This window comes from Pan paniscus, chromosome 1 (assembly GCF_029289425.2).
Source record: "Pan paniscus chromosome 1, NHGRI_mPanPan1-v2.0_pri, whole genome shotgun sequence".
Classification (NCBI taxonomy): Eukaryota; Metazoa; Chordata; class Mammalia; order Primates; family Hominidae; genus Pan; species Pan paniscus.
In genome coordinates this window covers 198605807-198626848 of record NC_073249.2, presented here as the reverse complement: position 1 = coordinate 198626848, position 21042 = coordinate 198605807, and the positions used below count along the sequence as shown (strand labels likewise).

Here is a 21042-nt window from a genome sequence, read left to right as displayed (position 1 = left end):
AAGAAGGATTAAGTGTATGATGCTCCCTGTTTTTAAGCAAAACAGTTTGAGTGTAAACAGGAGTGGCTATTTCTCTTAGGTGGGATTATATATGATTATTCTTGCTTTCTGTACATTTGCAACAAATATGATTTACTTTTATAACCAGGAAAAGTTTAAAGCTATAAAATTAAGAAAATCAAAAAGTATATTCACTTATCTAAAATCTTGTGATCTTTGTTTTGTTGTTGTTGGGTTTTTGGCATTTATTATAGTGAAACAGAAGTTTTAACAAGTAGTTTAAATCAAGAATCCTAGGCTGGGCGCAGTGGCTCACGCCTGTAATCCCAGCACTTTGGGAGGCTGAGGTGGGTGGATCACAAGGTCAGGAGTTCGAGACCAGCCTGGCCAACATGGTGAAACCCCATCTCTACTAAGAATACAAATATTAGCCAGGCACAGTGGTGGGCACCTGTAATCCCACCTACTCGGGAGGCTGAGGCAGGAGAATTGCTTGAACCTGGGAGGAGGAGGTTGCAGTGGGTCAAGATCGCGCCACTGCACTCCAGCCTGGGGGACAGAGCAAGACTCCGTCTCAAAAAAAAAAAAAAAAAAAAGAATCCTAAACTTATTAGAGCTAGCCACCCCTTCACATCTGAAATTAAATCCTTATATATTTGGGTTGCTAAAAGATGATGAAAGATATGTGACCATCTCACTTTCCTTAACATGCTGCCTCTCCAGTTCTGCTCAGTACAATCACCCAAGTTTAAAGACAATCTATATACAGGTTACATATCCCTAATCCAAAAATGCAAAATCCAAAATGCTCCAAAATCTGAAACTTTCTGAGAGTCAACTGATGCTCAAAGAAAATGCTCATTAACATTCTGAATTTTCTAATTTGGGATGCTTCAACCAGTAAGTAAGCAGAATGTATGTATATATTCCAAAATCCCAAAAAAATCCAAAATCCAAAAAACTTCTGGTCCCAAGCATTTTGGATAAGGAATACTCAATTTTGTACTATACAGATTCCATCACTTTACTCCACCATTTTTCTCAATCCTAACTATGATATAAATTAGGTATGTATTCTGATGTAGGTATGCCTGCAGCTATGCAAATCTCCCCCATTACAGAGGCCCTAGCAACATCAATCAGCTCACCTCAAATGGGTTCAAATTGAAGTAAGAGGAACCAGGACGGGTCAGTCTTTCAATCTGATTTTTCGAAGTTAGAACCGAGTCTCTCTTCTCTATTTGTTTCACCTAAAATTATGAGGATTAAAAACTTCATTAATAGAATTCAATAACAAACTGAATTATCTTAACAAAATGTTCACTGATATGTTCAACAAACATTTATTTGTGTGTTTACCATGTGCAAGACATTTTGCTAAATGCTTTGAGAAATTAAAACTACCATTTGTTGAATTTTAATATAAAAACCTTACATGTATTTATTAATCTCAACAACCCTATGTGGTAGATACTGCTATTATACCCAATTCACAGATAAGAATACTGAGGCTTAGAGAAGGTAACTGACTTATTCCCAATTACCCAACTTGTAAGCCAGAATTTTAACCCCAACAGTTTGACCCCACAGCAGGCATCAAGAGGATTCAAAGATAAATAAGTCACAGCCTTTAAAGAACTTCCACTTTAATGATGGAAGATGTGCTTGTGTGTGGTTATACTTCATTTATAGCTTTTAATTTTAAGAAAAAAAAAAAAATAGGCTGGGCACAGTGGCTCACGCCTGTAATCCCAACACTTTGGGAGGCTGGGGGGTGGGCAGATCATGAGGTCAGGAGATGGAGTCCATCCTGGCCAACATGGTGAAACCCCGTCTCTACTAAAAATACAAAAAATTAGCTGGGCATGGTGGCATGGCGTGTAGTCCCAGCTACTTGGGAGGCTGAGGCAGGAGAATCGATTGAACCCCAGGGACAGAGGTTGCAGTGAGCGAATATCGCGCCACTGGACTCCAGCCTGGGAGACACAGCGAGACTCCGTCTCAAAAAAGAAAAAAAAAAGTAAGAGATTTCTCTGTGAGGAAAAAAAATAAAGAAAAAAATTTAAAGAGCAAAAAAAGGAAAAATACAATCACAGTAAGACATAAACTATGAGCAGCATTTAAAACTGTTGATGGGAAGGAACAAACAACTCCACCACCTAATTCTAATAGTGTTAGAAAAAATCCCTGACTTGGCCAGGCGGAGTAGCTGTCACCTGTAATCCCAACATTTGGGAGGCTGAGGTGGGTGGATTGCTTGAGCTCAGGAGTTTGAGACAAGCCTGGGCAACATGGCGAAACCCCATCTCTATTTTTAATTTAAAAAAAAGAAAGAAAGAAAAAAGAAAAATCCCTGACCTGAAGACAATGCCAGGGAGAACAAGCACCAGGCAGTCCCAGGAAAACATTCTTGGTGTCACTGTCAGAGTTGGAATGCTAGTTGGAATGAATCTCTGGTATGCTACATGCCATCTTTATTCCTATAGCCAAAACAAGGTTGGAAAGAATTTCATTAACATAAAAAGTCATTCCTTCTAGACATCTTCCCTCTTCACTCTATGAAAACAGGATTTTTTTTCTCTCTTGTTCACTACCGTATCCCCAACACCTAAATAGCAAACTAGTACATTTCCAATGTTCAATAAACATCTGTTAAATGAATGAGGCCAGTGTGGTGGCTTATGCCTGTAATCCCAGCACTTTGGGAGTCTGAGGCAGGAGGATCACTTGGGTGCAGGAATTCAAGACCAACCTGAGCAACATGGCAAGACCTTGTCTCTATTTTTCAAAAAAATGACTGAAGCATCCTTCCTTAGATATTTTTTCCCATCCAATTCAAACAAACAAAGGTTGCCATTTGGTTTTTTGTTTGTTTTTGTTTTTTGAGAAGGGGTCTTGCTCTGTCACCCAGGGTGTACTGCAGTGACAGAAGACAGATCATGGCTCACTGCAACCTCCACCTCCTGGGCTCAAGTCATCCTCCAGTCCTCTTGCCTCAGCCTTCCGGGCAGCTGAGACTACAGGCAGTGCGTGCCAGGTGTCTAGACCTAAATGTAATACTTTGGAGAAACTACTATGTAACAAGTACTGTTACAATTGCAAGAAATAAAAGATGGATGTGATATGGTCCTTAACCCTGAATAGCTCACAGCCTGCTGGGGGGCAACTCCATTCCTCAAACCCATGCCAACCTACAGAGGTCCCATCTTCTGCCTTGTTTAACCCTGAGAAAGATGCTTCTGCTTTATTTTTTTATGAAACGCTTTCTTATACAATAACTTTAGTCCTCATGAAAATGTTTATTTTAAAATTAACTCTCTTGCCAAGCACAGTGGCTCATGCCTGTAATCCCAACACTTTGGGAGGCCAAGACGGGAGGATTGCTTGAGCCCAGGAGTTTAAGACCAGCCTGGGCAACACAACAAGACCCTGTCACAACAAAAAAAATACAAAAATCAGCCAGGCATGGTGGCCTGAGTTTGTAGTCCCAGCTACTGACGTGGGAGAATCACTTGAGCCCAGGAGGCAGAGGTTGTGCACTCCAGCTTGGGCAAGAGTGAGGCTCTGTCTCAAAATAAATAAATTAAATTAAATTAACTCTCTTGTTTTTACAGATGTGGAATATGAAGATCTGCAAAATTAATGTCTTGAACAAATTCAATCCCGGCCAGGCGTGGTGGCTCAAGCCTGTAATCCCAGCACTTTGGGAGGCCGAGGCGGGCGGACCTTAAGTCAGGAGATCAAGACCAGTCTGGCCAACATGGTGAAACTTCCGTCTCTACCAAAAATACAAAAATTAGCCAGGCGTGGTGGCAGGCGCCTGTAATCTCAGCTACTCGGGAGGCTGAGGCGAGAGAATCACTTGAACCAGGGAGGCAGAGGTTGCAGTGGGCCAAGATCGTGCCACTGCACTCCAGGCCTGGGCGACAAGAGCAAAACTCCGCCTTAGGAAAAAAAAAAAAAAAGAATTCAATCCCGGTCCAGTCAGGTTAACTGTCTTCCAAGAATTTTTTTCTTTTTTAGACAGTCTCTCGCTCTGTCACCCAAGCTGGAGTGCAGTGGCGCGATCTCTGCTCACTGCAAGCTCTGCCTCCCGGGTTCACGCCATTCTCCTGCCTCAGCCTCCCGAGTGGCTGGGACTACAGGCGCCCACTACCAGGCCCAGCTAATTTTTTGTATTTCTAGTAGAGACGGGGTTTCACCGTGGTCTCGATCTCCTGACCTCGTGATCCGCCCGTCTCGGCCTCCCAAAGTGCTGGGATTACAGGCGTGAGCCACCGCGCCCAACCAAGAATTTTTTTTTTCTATCCTTTTTTTCCTTCTTTTTAAAGAGACAGGGTCTCACTCTCGCCAAAAATGGAGTGCAGTGGTCCGATCATAGGTCACTGCAGCCTCGAGCTTTTGGGTTCCTCCCGCCTGGGCCTCCCAAAGTGCTGGGATTACAGATGTGAGCCACTGTGCCCAGCCCCTTGCAATAATTTAATCTGAGATTCTGACTCCAAACGGCATGCTTTTATTTCATTTATTCATTCATTCACTCAACAAATATTTACTGAGCATCCACTACATACTATGCGCTGGAGATGCGATAGTAAAGGAGGCTCAGAACAAGCCCACTGCTGTCCTAACATACCACCAAGCAAGCTGTAACCTACTGTAAGGCCCCAAACTATTTCACCTCCCTAAACCTCAGGTTCGTCATGTGTAAAATGGGGGTAATATAATGCCTAACTGGCATGATACACAGTGCCTGGCGTTCGTGAATGGCAGAAACAACCACTAAAACAACTCATTACAAAGGACTAAGAAACGTCTCGGGGGCCAAGAAGGCTAAGTCACTCCCAGGAAGGGCCCAGCCTCTGCCAGCCCCCGACTCCGCGGACTTGGGGCACTCTGCCCGCGCGCCCGCACTATGTTGGACACACTCGCCACCTCCCTCGATAGGTCGAACACCATCCCCTCTTTCGTTGCCCCGGGGGATCTCCCAGCAGCTATCAGTGGGAGACGCTCACACACCCCCAGACCCCCGCCACCCCGAAGACTGGACTGAAGGAATCGCCCAACGGTCCAGGCCAGGCGGCCACTGCCTTTGTCCACTGGGAAAGCAGATCCGGGAGCGGTCGCCCCGGTGCCACTACTCCTCACTCTGTGTTCACCTCACTGTAGAAGGTCATAAATGCTTCCTCGGTGCTGCCTCCGCCGCCTGAAGTCCCGCTCTCTCCTGAAGCCGCCATTTCCCCGGCCCAGCCACCACGTGACCCTTCTGCGCCGGCGTCGCCTCACGTGATTCTTACAGGTCCGCTCCTCTAGCCCCGCCTCCCGTCTGAGAGGTTCTTAAAGGGCTCGCAGCCCAGCCAGGCACTTTAAACGTAGGTGGGCTTTTTAAAATTTAAACGAATTACACATAACATATAATTAACCACTTTAAAGTAAATAATGTGCTTAAGTTATTGTTAGGTAAAAAATAATAAGAAGAATAAAAGAAAAAGTGAATAATTCAGTGGGTTTATTTATTTATTTATTTTTGAGACAGGATCTCTGTCGTCCAGGCTGGAGTCGAGTGGTGCAATCACAGCTCACTGCAGCCTCGACCTCCCAAGCTCAAGCGATCCTCTCACTTCAGCCTCCTGAGTAGCTGGGACTGCAGGCGCGCGCCACCATGCCCGGCTAATTTTATGTACTTTTGTGGAGACGGGGTCTTGCCATGTTGCCCAGGCCTCCCGAAGTACAGGAATTACAGGCATGAGCCACCGCGCCGGACCAGCTCAGCGGTCTTCAGAACATTCACAATGTTCTGCAACCACCATGTCTATCTGGTTCCAAAATAGTTTCATCACCTCAAAAGGAGACTTAGTATCTACTTTTTTTTTTTTAGACGGAGTCTCACTCTGTCACCCAGGCTGGAGTGCAGTGGCACCTCCCCGGTTCCAGAAATTCTCCTGCCTTAGCCTCCCGAGTAGCTGAGATTACAGACAAACACCACCATGCCCCGCTAATTTTTATATTTTTAGTAAAGACGGATTTTCACCATGTTGGCCAGGATGGTCTACGATCTCCTGACGTCGTAATCCGCTCGCCTTGGCCTCCCAAAGTGCTGGGATTACAGGCGTGAGCCACCGCGCCTGGCCGAAGAGACCTAGTACCTATTAAGCAGTTACTCCCTATTCGCCCCCTCTCCCCAGTCCCTGAAAACAAGCAATCTGTGTTCTATCTATATGGATTTACCTATTCTGGATATTTCACATAAATGGAGTTAAACAATATGTGAATACGTATTTCACATAAATGGAATTAAACAAAATACCAGGCGGGGCTGCTATTTTCTCAACTAAAATATGATCAATAAAGCCAGTTTTACTATTTCATAGAAAACAAAGAAGGTTTTTTGTTTTGTTTTGTTTTGTTTTTTTTGAGGCAGAGGCTTGCTCTGTTGCCCAGGCTGGAGTGCAGTGGCATGATCTTGGCTCACTGCAACCGCCGCCTCCCAGGTTCAAGCGATTCTCCTGCCTCAACCTCCTGAGTAGCTGAGATTACAGGCGCATGTCACCACGCCCGGCTGATTTTTGTATTTTTAGTAGAGACGGAGTTAGTCAGGCTGATTTCGAACTCCTGACCTCATGATCCATCCGCCTCGGCCTCCCGAAGTGCTGGGATTACAGGTGTGAGACACCACGCCCAGCCCCAAAGAAGGTATTTTTATAATCATCAATCAGGTAGATAATCTGGCCCAATTCTCTCATCTAAAAAAGAAGAAACAGAGAAGAGAAAATGAGTTAGAGAAGAGCTATAAACTTCATGAGAGTAAAGACTACTGTTGTCTTGTTCATATTCATTATATGGATGAAGGGAGGTTAAGGTCAAGCTTTCCCTAGACTCCTAATTATCCTTTTTTTTTTTTGAGACAGAGTTTCGCTCTTGTTACCCAGGCTGCAGTGCAATGGCGTGATCTCAGCTCACCGCAACCTCAGCCTCCCGGGTTCAAGCATTCTCCTGCCTCAGCCTCCCAAGTAGCTGGGATTACAGGCATGTGCCACCACGCCTAGCTAATTTATTTTTTATTTTTATTTATTTATTTTTGAGACAGTTTCTCTCTTGTTGACTAGGCTGGAGTGCAGTGGCGTGATCTCAGCTCACTGCACCCCCTGCCTCTCAGGTTCAAGCGATTCTCCTGCCTCAGCCTCCCGAGTAGCTGGGATTACAGATATGCGCCACCATGCCCAGCTAATTTTTCATATTTTTTTTTAGTAGAGATGGCGTTTCTCCATGTTGGTCAGGCTGGTCTCGAATTCCCAACCTCAGGTGATCTGCCCGCCTCGGCCTCCCAAAGTGCTGGGATTACAGGTGTGAGCCACCGCACCTGGCCTGCTCTTTTCTACTGCATTGCACCACATTGCCAAAAGTGCAGTTATTAAGCCCATTCAACAATATGTTGCTAACGAAAAAAACAAACTAAAATATTTTTAAAAGGTTTATTCTGAGCCAAGATGAGTGACCATAGCTTGGGGAAACACAGCCTCAAGAGGTCCTAGGAAACTGTGCCTGAGGTGGTCAAGTTATAATTTGGGTTTTCTTTTTTTTTTTGTTTTGAGACGGAGTCTCGCTTTGTCACCAGGCTGGAGTGCAGTTGCGCAATCTCGGCTCACTGCAACCTCCGCCTCCCGGGTTCAAGCCAATTCTCCTGTCTCAGCCTCCTGAGTAGCTGCGATTACAGTCGCGTGCCACCACACCCGGCTGATTTTTGTATTTTTAGTAGAGACGGGGTTTCTCCATGTTGGCCAGGCTGGTCTCGAACTCCGGACCTCAGGTGATCCACCCACTTCGGCCTCCCAAAGTGTTGGGATTACAGGCGTGAGCCACCGCGCCCAGCCAGAACACTGCCACTTCTCATAACAAATGAGCGCGATTTATGTATATCTAAGCCAGGGCACATTGGACGTCGGTATCCTGGACATCAGCATCCTGGACACAGCTCCCAAACCCCGAATTCCCCCATTTTATTGATGCTAGCAGGCCAGGGAAGGGAAAATTTCCTTTGAGCTTTGAATAATAACGACTTTAGAATTGAAATCGTGGGCTGGAGGTGGACGCCACGCCTCATTCTGATGGGTCCAAGAGCCGAAATTTCGGCTTCTGGCACTCTCCTCACTCAGCTCTCCAAACTCCTCCATCATTCCTCTTTCCAGTCCTTTGGCCCTAAGCCCTTGCTAGCGGTTGGCTAAGAATAAACCCGTCTCTTGCTCGGGATTCGCTGTGAGCTCCGGTAAGCCCGCCTCCGCTCTCCCGTGATTCGCTATTCCTGTGTGCATCCGCCCCTGCGTCGACCAGATTGAGTGCTTGGCCGTCCCTGCCATTAGCGCGTAACGAGAGACTGCTTGCTGCGGCAGAGACGCCAGAGGTGCAGCTCCAGCAGCAATGGCAGTGACGGCGTTGGCGGCGCGGACGTGGCTTGGCGTGTGGGGCGTGAGGACCATGCAAGCCCGAGGCTTCGGCTCGGATCAGGTACGCTGCGGCAGTGTCCGCTGCTCCAGCCCCGCGGGCGGATCCCATCTTTGCTTCCGTACCTTTACCAGTGTCCCTGTCTCTCTGCAGTCCGAGAATGTCGACCGGGGCGCGGGCTCCATCCGGGAAGCCGGTGGGGCCTTCGGAAAGAGAGAGCAGGCTGAAGAGGAACGATATTTCCGGTGAGGCTCACCGGGTCCCAAGTCCAGCCCTAGATCTCCCAAGGGCCTTCCAATCCTTAAACTGCCAATCGCCCCACCCGTTCCTACCTGGTGCCTTGGGCGCCCCATCCCCCAACAGAACTCCCGGGCCCCAATCCAGTATACCCTAACCCTTGATGTCCCGACCGTTGCCACGTATAGGGCACTCCCAGTTCCCTGCACAACAGTTTCAGGCCCCCAAACCATTTCCACCGGCGGGTCTCCAAAACAACCCACGGCTCAACTCCTCCTTCATCATTACCATCTCCCGCGTGGAGTTCTCCTCAGGTCGTGCGAAACACCCCCAGATTCTTCGCACAGTGTCTAGATCCGACCGTCCAACGTTTGCCTCCCAGCCTGACTCCCTCGGCCCTTACCCACCTGTCACCCCCTCTACGCTCTCCTTCCTCGCCAGCACGCCTTAGCTTTGCAAGCCTGCATGCATTCAGGCTTCTCAGGTGTTTCTAGACCCCTGACTCCGCAAGGGTGAGGATGATGGGAGCTGGTCATGGGAGCTGCTTATGGTTGGACACCATCTTCTAAAGGCTTTTGCCCTACTCAGCCCAGCCTAGACCTGTAGATTTCCCTCTCCTGCTTAGGAGTATGGAGTGGGCTGGGCCTCCCTTTGCCAGCCCTGAGTTATCTTTAACTGACTTCTGTCCACTCTGGAGAGCAGTGAGGAATTAATCTTGCTTTTGCTTGTCCTTTGGCCTTTCACTTCTGCCTTCTGTTGAGAATTATCACCATGACACCTGCCATACCGTATAGAGAGCCAAGGTACAGCCGTTAGAGACTATCTAATTGAGCCCCTACATTTTGTAGTTAAGGAAAACTGAGGCCTAAATGTGACCAAACCAACATTGTAATCCAGTCCCTTCTTGGAACCTAAATTGAACTGCCAAGTACTGCGCATGCAAGAGACCCTTTATTGGCCTTACAGTGGGCCATTCATTTCTATGGGCAAAGAAAGCTCTAGACAGATTGGAATAGGAAATGGATATTTGCCTTTTAGCTACACCCCTTTGTCTGTCTTCCTCATTTTGTTCCTTTTCTTTTCCCTAAAGGGGAGTCAAGTTCCCTGGGTTGTTCCCCTCATAAGGTATTAGGGACTTGTGTCACATCTCTCTGGAGTTTTCTATTTTAAAGAGGAATCTGAAAGCAATAAGCTCTTTGGTCTTCTTAAGATGGCTACACCTCAATTTAAGATGGGGTATTCTTTCACTAGTTGAGGAGTAGAAGAGATGACCAGCTAGACTCCCATGGAATTGGGACTCCTATTCCTTGCTTAGACATTACGGGTTATGCTTTGAGATCTCTTTGGGGTGAAGGGTTGAAATTAAACCCTGAGCCACCGTGTCCTTGTAGAGCACAGAGTAGAGAACAACTGGCAGCTTTGAAAAAACACCATGAAGAAGAAATCGTTCATCATAAGAAGGAGATTGAGCGTCTGCAGAAAGAAATTGAGCGGCATAAGCAGAAGATCAAAATGCTAAAACACGATGATTAAGTGCACACAGTTCCCCATAGAATGGCACATGTCATTGCCCACTTCTGTGTAGACATGGTTCTGGTTTAACTAACATTTGTCTGTGTGCTACTAACAGATTATAATAAATTGTCATCAGTGAACTGTGTTTGATGCCTTCTTCTATCTGGAAGAGATAGACAGATACCAATGGACTGCTAAAATGGATTAGAGGCGTCCCTGCATCCAGGAACCCACAGACAATGCACAGTGTGATTAAGTGCTATGAAACAACACGAGTTGGGGGGGATAGGTGTGACACAGACAAAGTACCCCTCCCCGTCTAATTAGAAGTGTTCAGAGAAAGCTTCCTGAAGGATAAATCCCAATCTGAAGCATAAAGATCAGGAGGATCCTAGAGATCCGAAGGAGTCATTGCTTCAAAAGATAAAATTAGGCCAGGTGCGGTGGCTCATGCCTGTAATCCCAGCACTTTGGAAGGCCAAGGTGGGTGGATCACCTGAGGTCAGGAGTTCAAGACCAGCCTGGACAACAGTAAAACCCCGTCTCTATTAAAAATACAAAAATTAGCCAGGTGTGGTGGCACGCACCTGTAGTCCCAGCTACTCAGGAGGCTGAGGCAGGAAAACCACTTGAACCTGGGAGGTGTAGGTTGCAGTGAGCCGAGACTGTGCCACTGCACTCCAGTCTGGGTGACAGAATGAGACTCCATCTCAAAAAAAAAAAAAAAAAAAGATACAATTGAAAGTACCATCAGTTAAAACAGCATTTTGCATTTTTAAAATGGTTTAGAGGATACTTAATATGAGCTAGTCATCCTTGTTCTAATTTTGTAGATTGAGAACTGGAATTAGAAATCATGTGATTTATACAGTCACTCAGCACCTTGGCAGTGAGACTTGTGTCCAGGTTTTTTGACTACTAAACCAAGTCTGTTATTAGCAGAAAATCAGAATTATTTCTTAGATTATATTTTGCTTTGCCAAGTATTTTGTTTCAAATTAGACTTGAGGGCCTAGTATAACTAAATTACTATACAAACTAGTTGTGTAACTCCTCTAGGCAAAAAAATTTGAGGTGACATTTGGGCCATTAGCAAAACATTTTCAGTTCACCAGTTCAGTAGAGTATTTGCCCAGGATTGTAATGAGTTATTTGTTCTAAGACCCTATCTATCTCACAAGGGCCTCTAGGACCATTGAGTGATAAAAGCTTGGAGAAGTCGCATTGACCTTGTCTGTACAGACAAAACACTAGATAGTTTGACTTGCCCATGAAACTGAACACAGCTAGGTGTGGTATGTGCCTACAGTTCAGCTACTTGGCTGTCTGAGGCAAGATGATTGCTTGAGCCCAGGAGTTCCAGACATGCCTGGGCAGCATTTTGACCCCATCTCTTTAAAAAAAAAAAAAAAAAACGAAACTTTGAATTATAATGATTATAATGTTGCTGAATCTCAGCACTGAGGCCTCAGTAGTGCCTATAAATCTTGCAAGTGGCCAGCAACAAAATAACCTGAAAAGATGAAGTTCAAGAAACAATCATACTAAGTCAAATGCCTTTTATTTTAACATTATTAACAGTGCAACACTTGAAAAGTTTAAAAATTGGAAACAAGTATTAGCAAACATCTTTAATTTTGCATATTTGTAACCAAAAAAACAAGGTATGCAAAATCCCCTGAATTTGTACATGATAGTGTTTTTTTGACTTATAATCAACAATTGCCTTACTAAGAGTGATGTTCCTGAATTGTTTCCTCAGTAAAGGTGTACCATAGGCTGGGCACGATGGCTCATGCCTGTAATCCCAGCACTTTGAGAGGCCGAGGCAGGCGGATCACCTGAGGTCAGGAGTTCAAGACCAGCCTGGCTAACATGGCAAAACCCCATCTCTACTAAAAATACCAAAATTAGCCATGTGTGGTGGTGGGCACCTGTAATCCCCGCTATTCGGGAGGCTGAGGCAGGAGAATCACTTGAACCTGGGAGGCAGAGGTTGCAGTGAGCTGAGATCGTGCCACTGTACTCCAGCCTGAGAGACAGAGTGAGACTCCATCTCAACAACAACCAAAAAAAGATTAAATAGGCTAATTTAAATATATCTGAACTTTGTGAAAATGGTAACTCATGGTCTTTTTGTTATGATATACCTGTGGTTAATTTTTCTGTCATGCTGCAGTAAAAGCAAGATGTAAATACTGAGTAATATCACAAACATGTTTGAATCTTAAAAGAATTTATGTGACATGAGCCAGTAAGCACAGAAAAAACAGCACAGGTCATAGGTGGTTCTTAGAATCAGGATAATTTGGAAAATACTACAGCAGTGGTTCCATGAGCCAGCAGTGTCAGCATCACCTGGGAACTTGTTAGAAATGCAAATTCTCGGCAGGGCGCGGTGGCTCTTGCCTGTAATCCCAGCAATTTGGGAGGCCGAGGTGGGTGGGTCACAAGGTCAGGAGTTCGAGACCAGCCTGGCCAATATGGTAAAACCCCGTCTCTACTAAAAATCCAAAAATTAGCTGACCATGGTGGCGGGCACCTGTAGTTCCAGCTACTCAGGAGGCTGAGGCAGAAGAATCGCTTGAACCCAGGAGGCGGAGGTTGCAGTGAGCCAAGATCGCGCCACTGCACTCCAGTCTGGGCAACAGAGCGAGACTCCGTCTAAAAAAAAAAAAAAGAAATGTAAATTCTCAGGCCCCACCACAAACCTGCTGAAACTAGGGGTTTGACTCAGCAATCCTTTAACAAGCCCTCCAGTTGATTCTGTCATGTATGCACCAAAGTTTGACGATCATTGTAGTACAGGTAGTTTCTCATGGAATCTGCTGGCATTTTTGGGTAAACACTTTTATAAAGACAGATTATTAGGTATAATAAAAGTAACTATATATGTTTAATATAATTCATAATATGAATGTGACTTTAGAATTTAGAAATAAATGGTTCTTGTATGGAACTTGTTAACATTTGAGAACACAGCATTTCACAGAATACAATTTGGGAAATACTTCACTTGTATAATATATTTATTGCCTTAGTCAAAATTCTTTTTGTCCTCCGTCTCCCACTGCTTCACTTGACTCGCCTAAAAAAATAAAAAATAAAATCCTTTTTGTTTACATGTAACAGAAACCAGCACTGGCTGTCTAAAGGGGAAGAAAAAGAGTAATTTACTGGAAGAAATAGGGGCTATTGTCTCACAGAATCTCAAGAAGATTTCAGCAAACAAGACTCAGGAAAAAAAGGGACAGCAGTAGCCAGAGGAATTCTGTGAACTTACAGGAGCAGATCTGTCTAAGCAACTTCTAAACCCTCTGGGTCAGAATCGTGCTGGCTGGGCTGGGCGCAGTGGCTCCCCGCTGTAATCCCAGCACTTTGGGAGGCCAAGGCGGACAGATCACTTGATCCCAGGAGCTTGAGACCAGCCTGGGTAACATGACCAAACCCCATTTCTGCAGAAAATACAAAATAATGATAATAAATAATAATAATAATAATGGCGGTACAGGCCTGCAGTCCCAGCTACCTGGGAGGCTGAGGTTGAAGTGAGCTGTGATCATGGCACTGCACTCCAGCCTGGGCAACAGAGTGAGACCCTGTTTCCAAAAGAAAGAATCATTGGGGTGCTTTTTTTATATATTTGAAAGAGTTCTATAGAATTTTATGCAGTGAAGTTATTTAACAATCGCAGAATTAATGGAGCACTTTAAAATTATTTGCTCATTAAATCTCATATTTTTAGCAAATAGATCCATTCCATTAGTTTAATTTTATAACCAAAGTAACCGAAGCAGGGAATTGTGAAGTAACTTTCACAAGGTCACATGATCAGGTTTGTGCTGATCAAGGTCTTCACTTCAGAACTCTTGCTCCCACAACCTTGAGTTGCAGTTCCAATCCAGTGCTTCAGTTGCCTATTAGCTAGCTCCCTCCTCAATCTGGGGGAGTGGGAGGTACATGGGTAGCGGGGTATGGGTGGTAAAGGCAAGGGCTCCTGGAAGTAAATATAGAAGTGCCAGCGGTTGGTGTTGGCATTAGCTTTTTGGCTGTAACATAAACCCCGTCAGCATGTCTATGCATGCCTATATGATGCAAACACATGTTTGCAATAGAGCCTAGTTTGAGATTTTCACAACAGTAAGTCTAAAGTTGTAGTTCTCAGGCCGGGCACAATGCCTCACATGTGTAATACCAGCACTTTGGGAGACCGAGGCAGGCGGATCACCTGAGGTCAGGAGTTTGAGACCAACCTAGCCAATGTGGTGAAACCCCATCTCTACTAAAAATACAAAAATTAGTCAGGCATGGTGGCGCACACCTGTCCAGCTACTTGGGAGACTGAGGCAAGAGAATCACTTGAACCCAGGAGGCGGAGGTTGCAGTGAGCCGAGACTGCACCACTGCATTCCAGCTTGGGCGACAGAGCAAGACTCCAACTCAAAAACAAGTAAAATAAAATAAAATAATAAAGTTGTAGTTCTTAGCACAGGTGGCACATTGAAATATGTGGAGAGCTTTAAAATCTCTTCCGCAGCCGGGCGTGGTGGCTCATGCCTGTAATCCCAGCACTTAGGGAGGCTGAGGCGGACGGATCACGAGGTCAAGAGATCGAGACCATCCTGGCTAACATGGTGAAACCCCGTCTGTATTAAAAATACAAAAATTAGCCAGGCATGGTGGCACGCGCCTGTAGTCCCAGCTACTCGGGAGGCTGAGGCAGGAGAATCGCTTGAACCCGGGAGGTGGAGGTTGCAGTGAGCCAAGATTGTGTCACTGCACTCTAGCCTGGGCAACAGAGCGAGACTCCGTCTCAAAAAAAAAAAAAAAAAAAGAAAGCAGAAATAGGCCAAAAGCTAGGCCTCTTGCACCAGTCAAGTTGTGAATACAAAGAAAAAGTTCTTGAAGGACATTAAAAATGCTACTCCAGTGAACATACAAATGATAGGAAAGCAAAACAACCTTATTGCTTGAGTGATCTGGATAGATGATCAAGCAAGCCACAACATTCCCTTAAGGCAAAACCGAATATGGAGAAAAGCCCTAAATCGCTTCAATTCTAAGAAGGCTAAGAGAGGTGAGGAGGCTGCACAAGAAAAGTCTGAAGCTGGCCAGGTGCAGTGGCTCATGCCTGTAATGCCAATACTTCGGGAGACTGAGGCGGGAGGATCCCTTGAGCTCAGGAGTTCAGTCATCATGCCGCTGCACTCCAGCCTTTATTGGAGTAGCATTTTTAATGCTACGCGAATGATAAGAAACCAAAACAGCCTTATTGCTGACAGGAAGAAAGTTTGTGTGATCTCAAACTTTGATAAAAGATCAAATCATCCACAATATTCCCTTAAGCCAAAACCTAATCCTGAGCTCAACGGAAACACCTGCCTCAGTCTCCCAAGGTGTTGGGATGACAGGTGTGAGCCACCACGCCCAGCTCAAAATTTTTAAATTTTTCTTCTTTTTTTTTTGAGAGGAGTTTCAGTCTTGTTGCCTAAGCGGGAGTGCAATGGCACAATCTCGGCTCACCACAACCTCACCTTCCAGGTTCAAGTGATTATCCTGCCTCAGCCTCCCAAGTAGCTGGAATTACAGGCATGCACCAACACGCCCAGCTAATTTTGTATTTTTAGTAAAGATGGGGTTTCTTCATGTTGGTCAGGCTGTTCTTGAACTCCCGACCTCAAGTGATCCGCCCGCCTCGGCCTCCCAAAGTGCTGGGATTACAGGCGTAAGCCACCGTGCCTGGCCTAAAAAAAAAATTTTTTTTAAGTAGCTGGATTTGATGGCATTCAGATGTAGTCCCAGTTACTCCAGAGGCTGAGGCAGGAGTATCACCTGAGCCCAGAAGTTTGAGGTTACAGTGAACTATGATTGCACAACTGCACACCAGCCTGGGCAACAAAGCAAGAACCTGTCTAAAATAAGAAATAAAAGAACAACAAAGTGACCAGTATAGCTGGAGCAGAGTGAGCAAGCAGGAAAGACACAGGAAATAAGGGGCAAGAGCTGTATGTGAAGTTGCACACACCCTGTAGCACCAAAATTTCTACTTCTGGACATTCCATTCCATTTGGTTTGATCCAATTGGCTGACTTTGGCCTGGTCTTATCAAGAAAAATAAATGCCTCAAGTTAATGAGTGAAGAAGCAAATGTGTTAGTTAGAAAAGGCTGGATAATGACATAAGAAATGCTAGTTGTTAAGTCTCATTCTGCCTGCCTTACACTTTTACCTTGAGGAAGTGTGTGTGTGAGCAAGGGTGAGCAAGAGTGGAAGGAAACAAAGATGAAAGGGGGAAAGCACAAGACTATCAAGGAGCTTTTTTTTTTTTCCTTTTTTTTTTTTGAGACAGAGTCTCACCCTGTCACCCAGGCTGGAGTGCAGTGGCACAATCTCAGCTCACTTCCACCTCCGCCTCCCAGATTCAAGCAATTCTCCTGCCTCAGCCTCCAGAATAGCTGGGACTACAGGCATCTGCCACCACCCCAGCTAATTTTTTTGTATTTTTAGTAGAGACGGGGTTTCACCATGTTGGCCAGGCTGGTCTCGAACCTGGACCTCAAGTGGTCCACCCATCTCGGCCTCCCAAAGTGGTGGGATTACAAGTGTGAGCCACCGCACCCAGCCAATCACGAAGCTTTGAATACCATGTTAAGGAATCATGACCCTGTCCAACAGTTTTGAACTCAAGTTGCTACAGGGGCCAGGCAGGTAATGTAAATCATCAAGTCTTCCATTTGTTACTGTTACGGGAAGTGAGAAACCAAGTCTGGTTTGTGGGACCCTCGAATGCAGTCTCAGTGTTACCAGAACTTCCTGTTTTCCAAGGGAAATCATAAATTGGAGATTTTAAAATCTTAGTAAATTCTTCAAACCCAGAAGACTGAATAATATATATTAAGTAAACCAAATTCTGACCCATCGCATGTCCAAGTACAACCAGGACAATGCAAGAGAGAAAGAGTTTTGTGCCCGGAAGTGTCTGGGTCAGAGTATTTTTGGATGTCTTTGCTTATCTGAGCTATTTATATTTGCCTCTCTTGTCACCTGTCTGATCCTGGCAGCCAGATTTTGGCCATTACTCAGCTCTGTTCTCACACACACCGACACCCCCACAAGGATAGCACAGGCCCATCTTAGGCATCAATAACGTTCACAGAAACAAACTTTCAAGAGTTTCGGCCGGGCGTGGTGGCTCACGCCTGTAATTCCAGCACTTTGGGAGGCCGAGGCAGGCAGATCACGAGGTCAGGAGATGAAGACCATCCTGGCTAACACGGTGAAACCCTGTCACTACTAAAAATACAAAAAATTAGCCGGGCGTAGTGGCACGTGCCTGTAGTCCCAGCTACTCGAGAGGCTGAGGCAGGAGAATCACTTGAACCTGGGAGGTGGAGGTTGCGGTGAGCCGAGATAGCCCCACTGCACTCCAGCCTGGGCGACAGAGGGAGACTCCATCTCAAAAAAAAAAAAAAAAAAAGTTTTACAATTAGGATTAAGAGTCTTTTGTCTTTTGGGTTTTTTGTTTTGTTTTGTTTTGAGATGGAGTTTTGCTCTTATTGCCCAGGCTGGAGTGCAATGGCGCGATCTCGGCTCACCGCAACCTCTGCCTCCCGGGTTCAAGCGATTCTCCTGCCTCAGCCTCCCGAGTAGCTGGGATTACAGGCATGTGCCACCACGTCCGGCTAATTTTGTACTTTTAGTAGAGACGGGGTTTCTCCATGTTGGTCAGGCTGGTCTCAAACTCCTGACCTCAGGTGATCCGCCCACCTCAGCCTCCCAAAGTGCTGGGATTACAGGCATGAGCCACCGTGCCTGGCCCAAGAGTCTTAAAGTCTGGTGCAGTGGCCTGTAGTCCCAGCTACCCCAGAGGCTGAAGCAGGAGGATCATGTGAGCCCAGGAGTTTGAGACCAACCTGGGCAACACAGCAATACTCCCTCTCTTAAAAAAAAAAAAAGCCTTAAATTTATTTGTTCATAGTCTTCAACTCATGAATTTTTCTAGGAATTTAATTAATCAGGAATATAATTATTTAACAGTTTTATCTCATCTTGAAATATGTGAAAAATTGGGAAGAAAACCCTAAATGTTCTCAATAAGGATTAACAAATTATAGCATACATGAATAGTCTGCAACCATTAACAATTATATTTAAGGAATATTTAATATTACAAAAATTATGAAATGTGCTAAGTGGAAAAAGCAGGCTATATAGCTATACATTATTAATACGGTATATAAACTTATATGCTATAAAAATAACCAACATGTTGGTTTCTCTTGGTAGTGCAATTGGGATTTGAGGGAGTTCTCCCTTCTCTGTTTAAAAGGATCTCTTTAAAAAACAACAAATGTAATACAACTTAGCACATAGATAGATATTAAATAAGTGTATTATATAAAGAATCTTAAAACTTCTCCCTTCTCCGTCCACCCCAGAGCTAACCAATGGTAACAGGTGCAAACTACACATCTTTCCAGATCTTTGTTTCCTCTGTGTAACTATGTATACAACTATGAGACTGTTCTATATGTATCATTGCGCAACCTCGGTTTTTGCTTCGTTCTGTTTTAACCTAACAGGAAATCCTGCATACCTTTCCATTTCAGAGCACTTGGAGCTACCTTCTGTTTCTTTGCTGTAGAAGCCGTTGTGTGAACAAATCCGTTTATTTCTCTCATCAGTCTCCTTTGATAGACATTTGGGTCACGTCCGGTTTTACGCTTTTACAATACATCAGTGAACAGCAGTAATACGAGCTCAAGACAGAAGGCCTGAAAAACACTGAAAAACACAGAGACGGAAAAAAAAAACCACAGAGGGGGAAATATAATTTCGGATTATTTCAGTTTCACCTTTACACTTTTTTATATTCCACATTTTTTGCAATAAATATAAATTTGGAAGTAAAAGCATAAAACGAAAACCAAACGATTGATTGATTGATTGATTGACTGAGACGGAGTATCACTCTCGTCGTCCAGGCTGGAGTGTAGTGGCGCGTTCTCGGCTCACTGCAACCTCCGTCTCCCGGATTCAAGCGATTCTCCTGCCTCAGCCTCCCGAGTAGCTGGGATTACAGGCGCCCGCCACCACGCCCGGCAAATTTCCAAACGTATATTTAAAAGAAGAAAAGGAAAAGAGGGGAAAAAAAGAAAGAAAGAAAGAAAGAAATTAAAAGCAGATGGGGCAGTTCAGCCTCTTCTCGCGGAGGCGGGGCTAGACGGAGTCAGGGGCGGGCCGCCACAGCCTGCACCAATCAGGACCCGGTTGATAGGCCGAGCCTGGCGACTTCGAAGACTCGCCCCCAGTCAAAGAGCCCCGGGGATTCGTTTCCGTATGCAGCCTGGAAACCAGCCTGGGCCTATCCTGCGCGCCGCTGCGGGCTACTATTGGCTGCCAAGAAACCCCGCCCATCTTCCTGCTCATTGGCCGGTGCGGTTTACGTAAGAGGAGCCTGTTGCTGAGCGAAAAGTCTGTTCTGCAATTTTCGTGGAGTTGTTAACGCTGAAACCGCACTGGGCGTCCTGGGGTCAAAAAAACAATACTAGCCACAGTTTATTAAACTGCAACTAAATGCCAGGCTATGTGCGCCAAACTTTTAATATTAATGGTTGTAGGCACCTTTCTTGAACACCCACCACTATCAGCCAGTCACTGAGCCAGATCCTTCAAAATAACAGTAAAAATATAGATAATCTACAGTTTATTGAGCACTTCATCTGCATCAAGCCTTGTTAAGGGCTTTCCATGCATAAGCTCTCATTCTCACAATAGAACGGTGGAGGTAAACTATTGCCCCATTTAACATTTAACATGCAGTCCTGTAGACCCAGCTACTCGGAAGGCTGAGGAGAGAGGACCCAGGAGCTCCAAACTTAAGTGAGCTATGATTGCGCCACTGCACTCCAGCCTGGGCAACAGAACGAGACCTGTCTCAGAAAAACAAAAACGTAATAAAAGAAAAACAAAAACAAAAAAACAGGAAACGGGTTCAGAGAAGTGAAGTGATTTGCTGAGGTTCACAAAGAAAGGGTTGGAACTGGAACCTTCAACTCCGATATCCTGATTCCAAGTGTGGCCTTTTTAGGGAGGGGGTCGGGGTACAGAATTCCGCTGGGGATAGGGAGAGGTAGGACAGGATGGTGGCAGGCCAGAGGCGTTGCTCCAGGGACAAGCCTCAGGGTGGTTCTCTGAGAAGAAGATGTATAGAGCCTCTAGGAGTGGAGGGTTGGGAAAGGAAGGGAGACCAGAGGAAAGGGAGAAGTTGTTCTTTCTGAAAATGTGAGGCTTCTCTCCTGGGGCAGCCTATTAAGGTGTAGGTAGCCCTGGACCTCGAGATTCTAGTCTCCACTCTGTGGCCAACTTCCTAGGGAACCTTGGGCAAATTCCTCTCTCTCGACCTGAGGCTTCCTGCCTTGTAAGAGAGGTAGTAAGCCAAAACAATGGAAAGTGCATTCGGGCTGTGAAGTATTTCAGGACTCTGGTCCTTGCTGGCAGCAGGGGGAATCTTCAGCAACCACAAGACCTTTACTTAGCTGTTGCCTGGCCTCTTTTCAAGACCTTCAGGCGGTGACATGAACCCTGACAATCCTATAAACTCAAAACGGTTTGGGCCAGCCCTTTCCTACTCCATTCTGACTGAGCTATAGCAGGATCTGGCCTGCAGGGGACGTTGAGGAACCACTCAGCCGACAAAACTAAACTAAATCAACCAAGCAATTTGCCCAAAAGCACCCAGTGCGTTAGTTTTTGCATTTTATTTAAGAAGGGTAAACGTTTCCAAACCTGAAGATTTCTGTCCTCAGTATGCAATCGAGAAGACGAATTATATACACTGCCAGTTCTCTATGGC

General features: G+C 45.4%; 2 protein-coding genes and 1 long non-coding RNA gene across 4 annotated transcripts in view; 1 reads left to right on the top strand and 2 right to left on the bottom strand.

Annotated features, from left to right (window-relative positions):
- Nucleotides 1-8778, bottom strand: part of DNAJC8 (DnaJ heat shock protein family (Hsp40) member C8) — a 35959-nt gene extending 27181 nt beyond the window's left edge. Inside the window, exons 1-4 of one of the 2 annotated variants that reach the window (XM_003828088.5) lie at nt 8562-8778; nt 6615-6740; nt 5157-5361; nt 1149-1250 (exon numbers count right to left, since the gene is read on the bottom strand). In XM_003828088.5, coding sequence (XP_003828136.1) covers nt 1149-1250; nt 5157-5234 — 180 coding nt within the window. In that variant the 5' untranslated portion in view covers nt 5235-5361; nt 6615-6740; nt 8562-8778. Of the gene's footprint in view, nt 1-1148; nt 1251-5156; nt 5379-6614; nt 6741-8561 lie in introns of both variants that reach the window. The other variant, XM_055096079.2, reaches the window with a different exon arrangement.
- ATP5IF1 (ATP synthase inhibitory factor subunit 1) lies at nt 8280-10328 on the top strand. Its single transcript, XM_003828089.4, has 3 exons — nt 8280-8499; nt 8590-8681; nt 10065-10328. The coding sequence occupies exons 1-3, from the start codon at nt 8413-8415 to the stop codon at nt 10204-10206; spliced, it is 321 nt and encodes a 106-aa protein (XP_003828137.1). The 5' UTR covers nt 8280-8412; the 3' UTR covers nt 10207-10328.
- A 1404-nt stretch (nt 10329-11732) lies between these two features.
- LOC106634573 (uncharacterized) lies at nt 11733-21042 on the bottom strand. The gene is made up of 3 exons (XR_001337936.5): nt 18784-21042; nt 13472-13643; nt 11733-13276 (listed from the first exon to the last, which is right to left on the bottom strand). It is a non-coding gene; the product is annotated as an uncharacterized LOC106634573 (long non-coding RNA).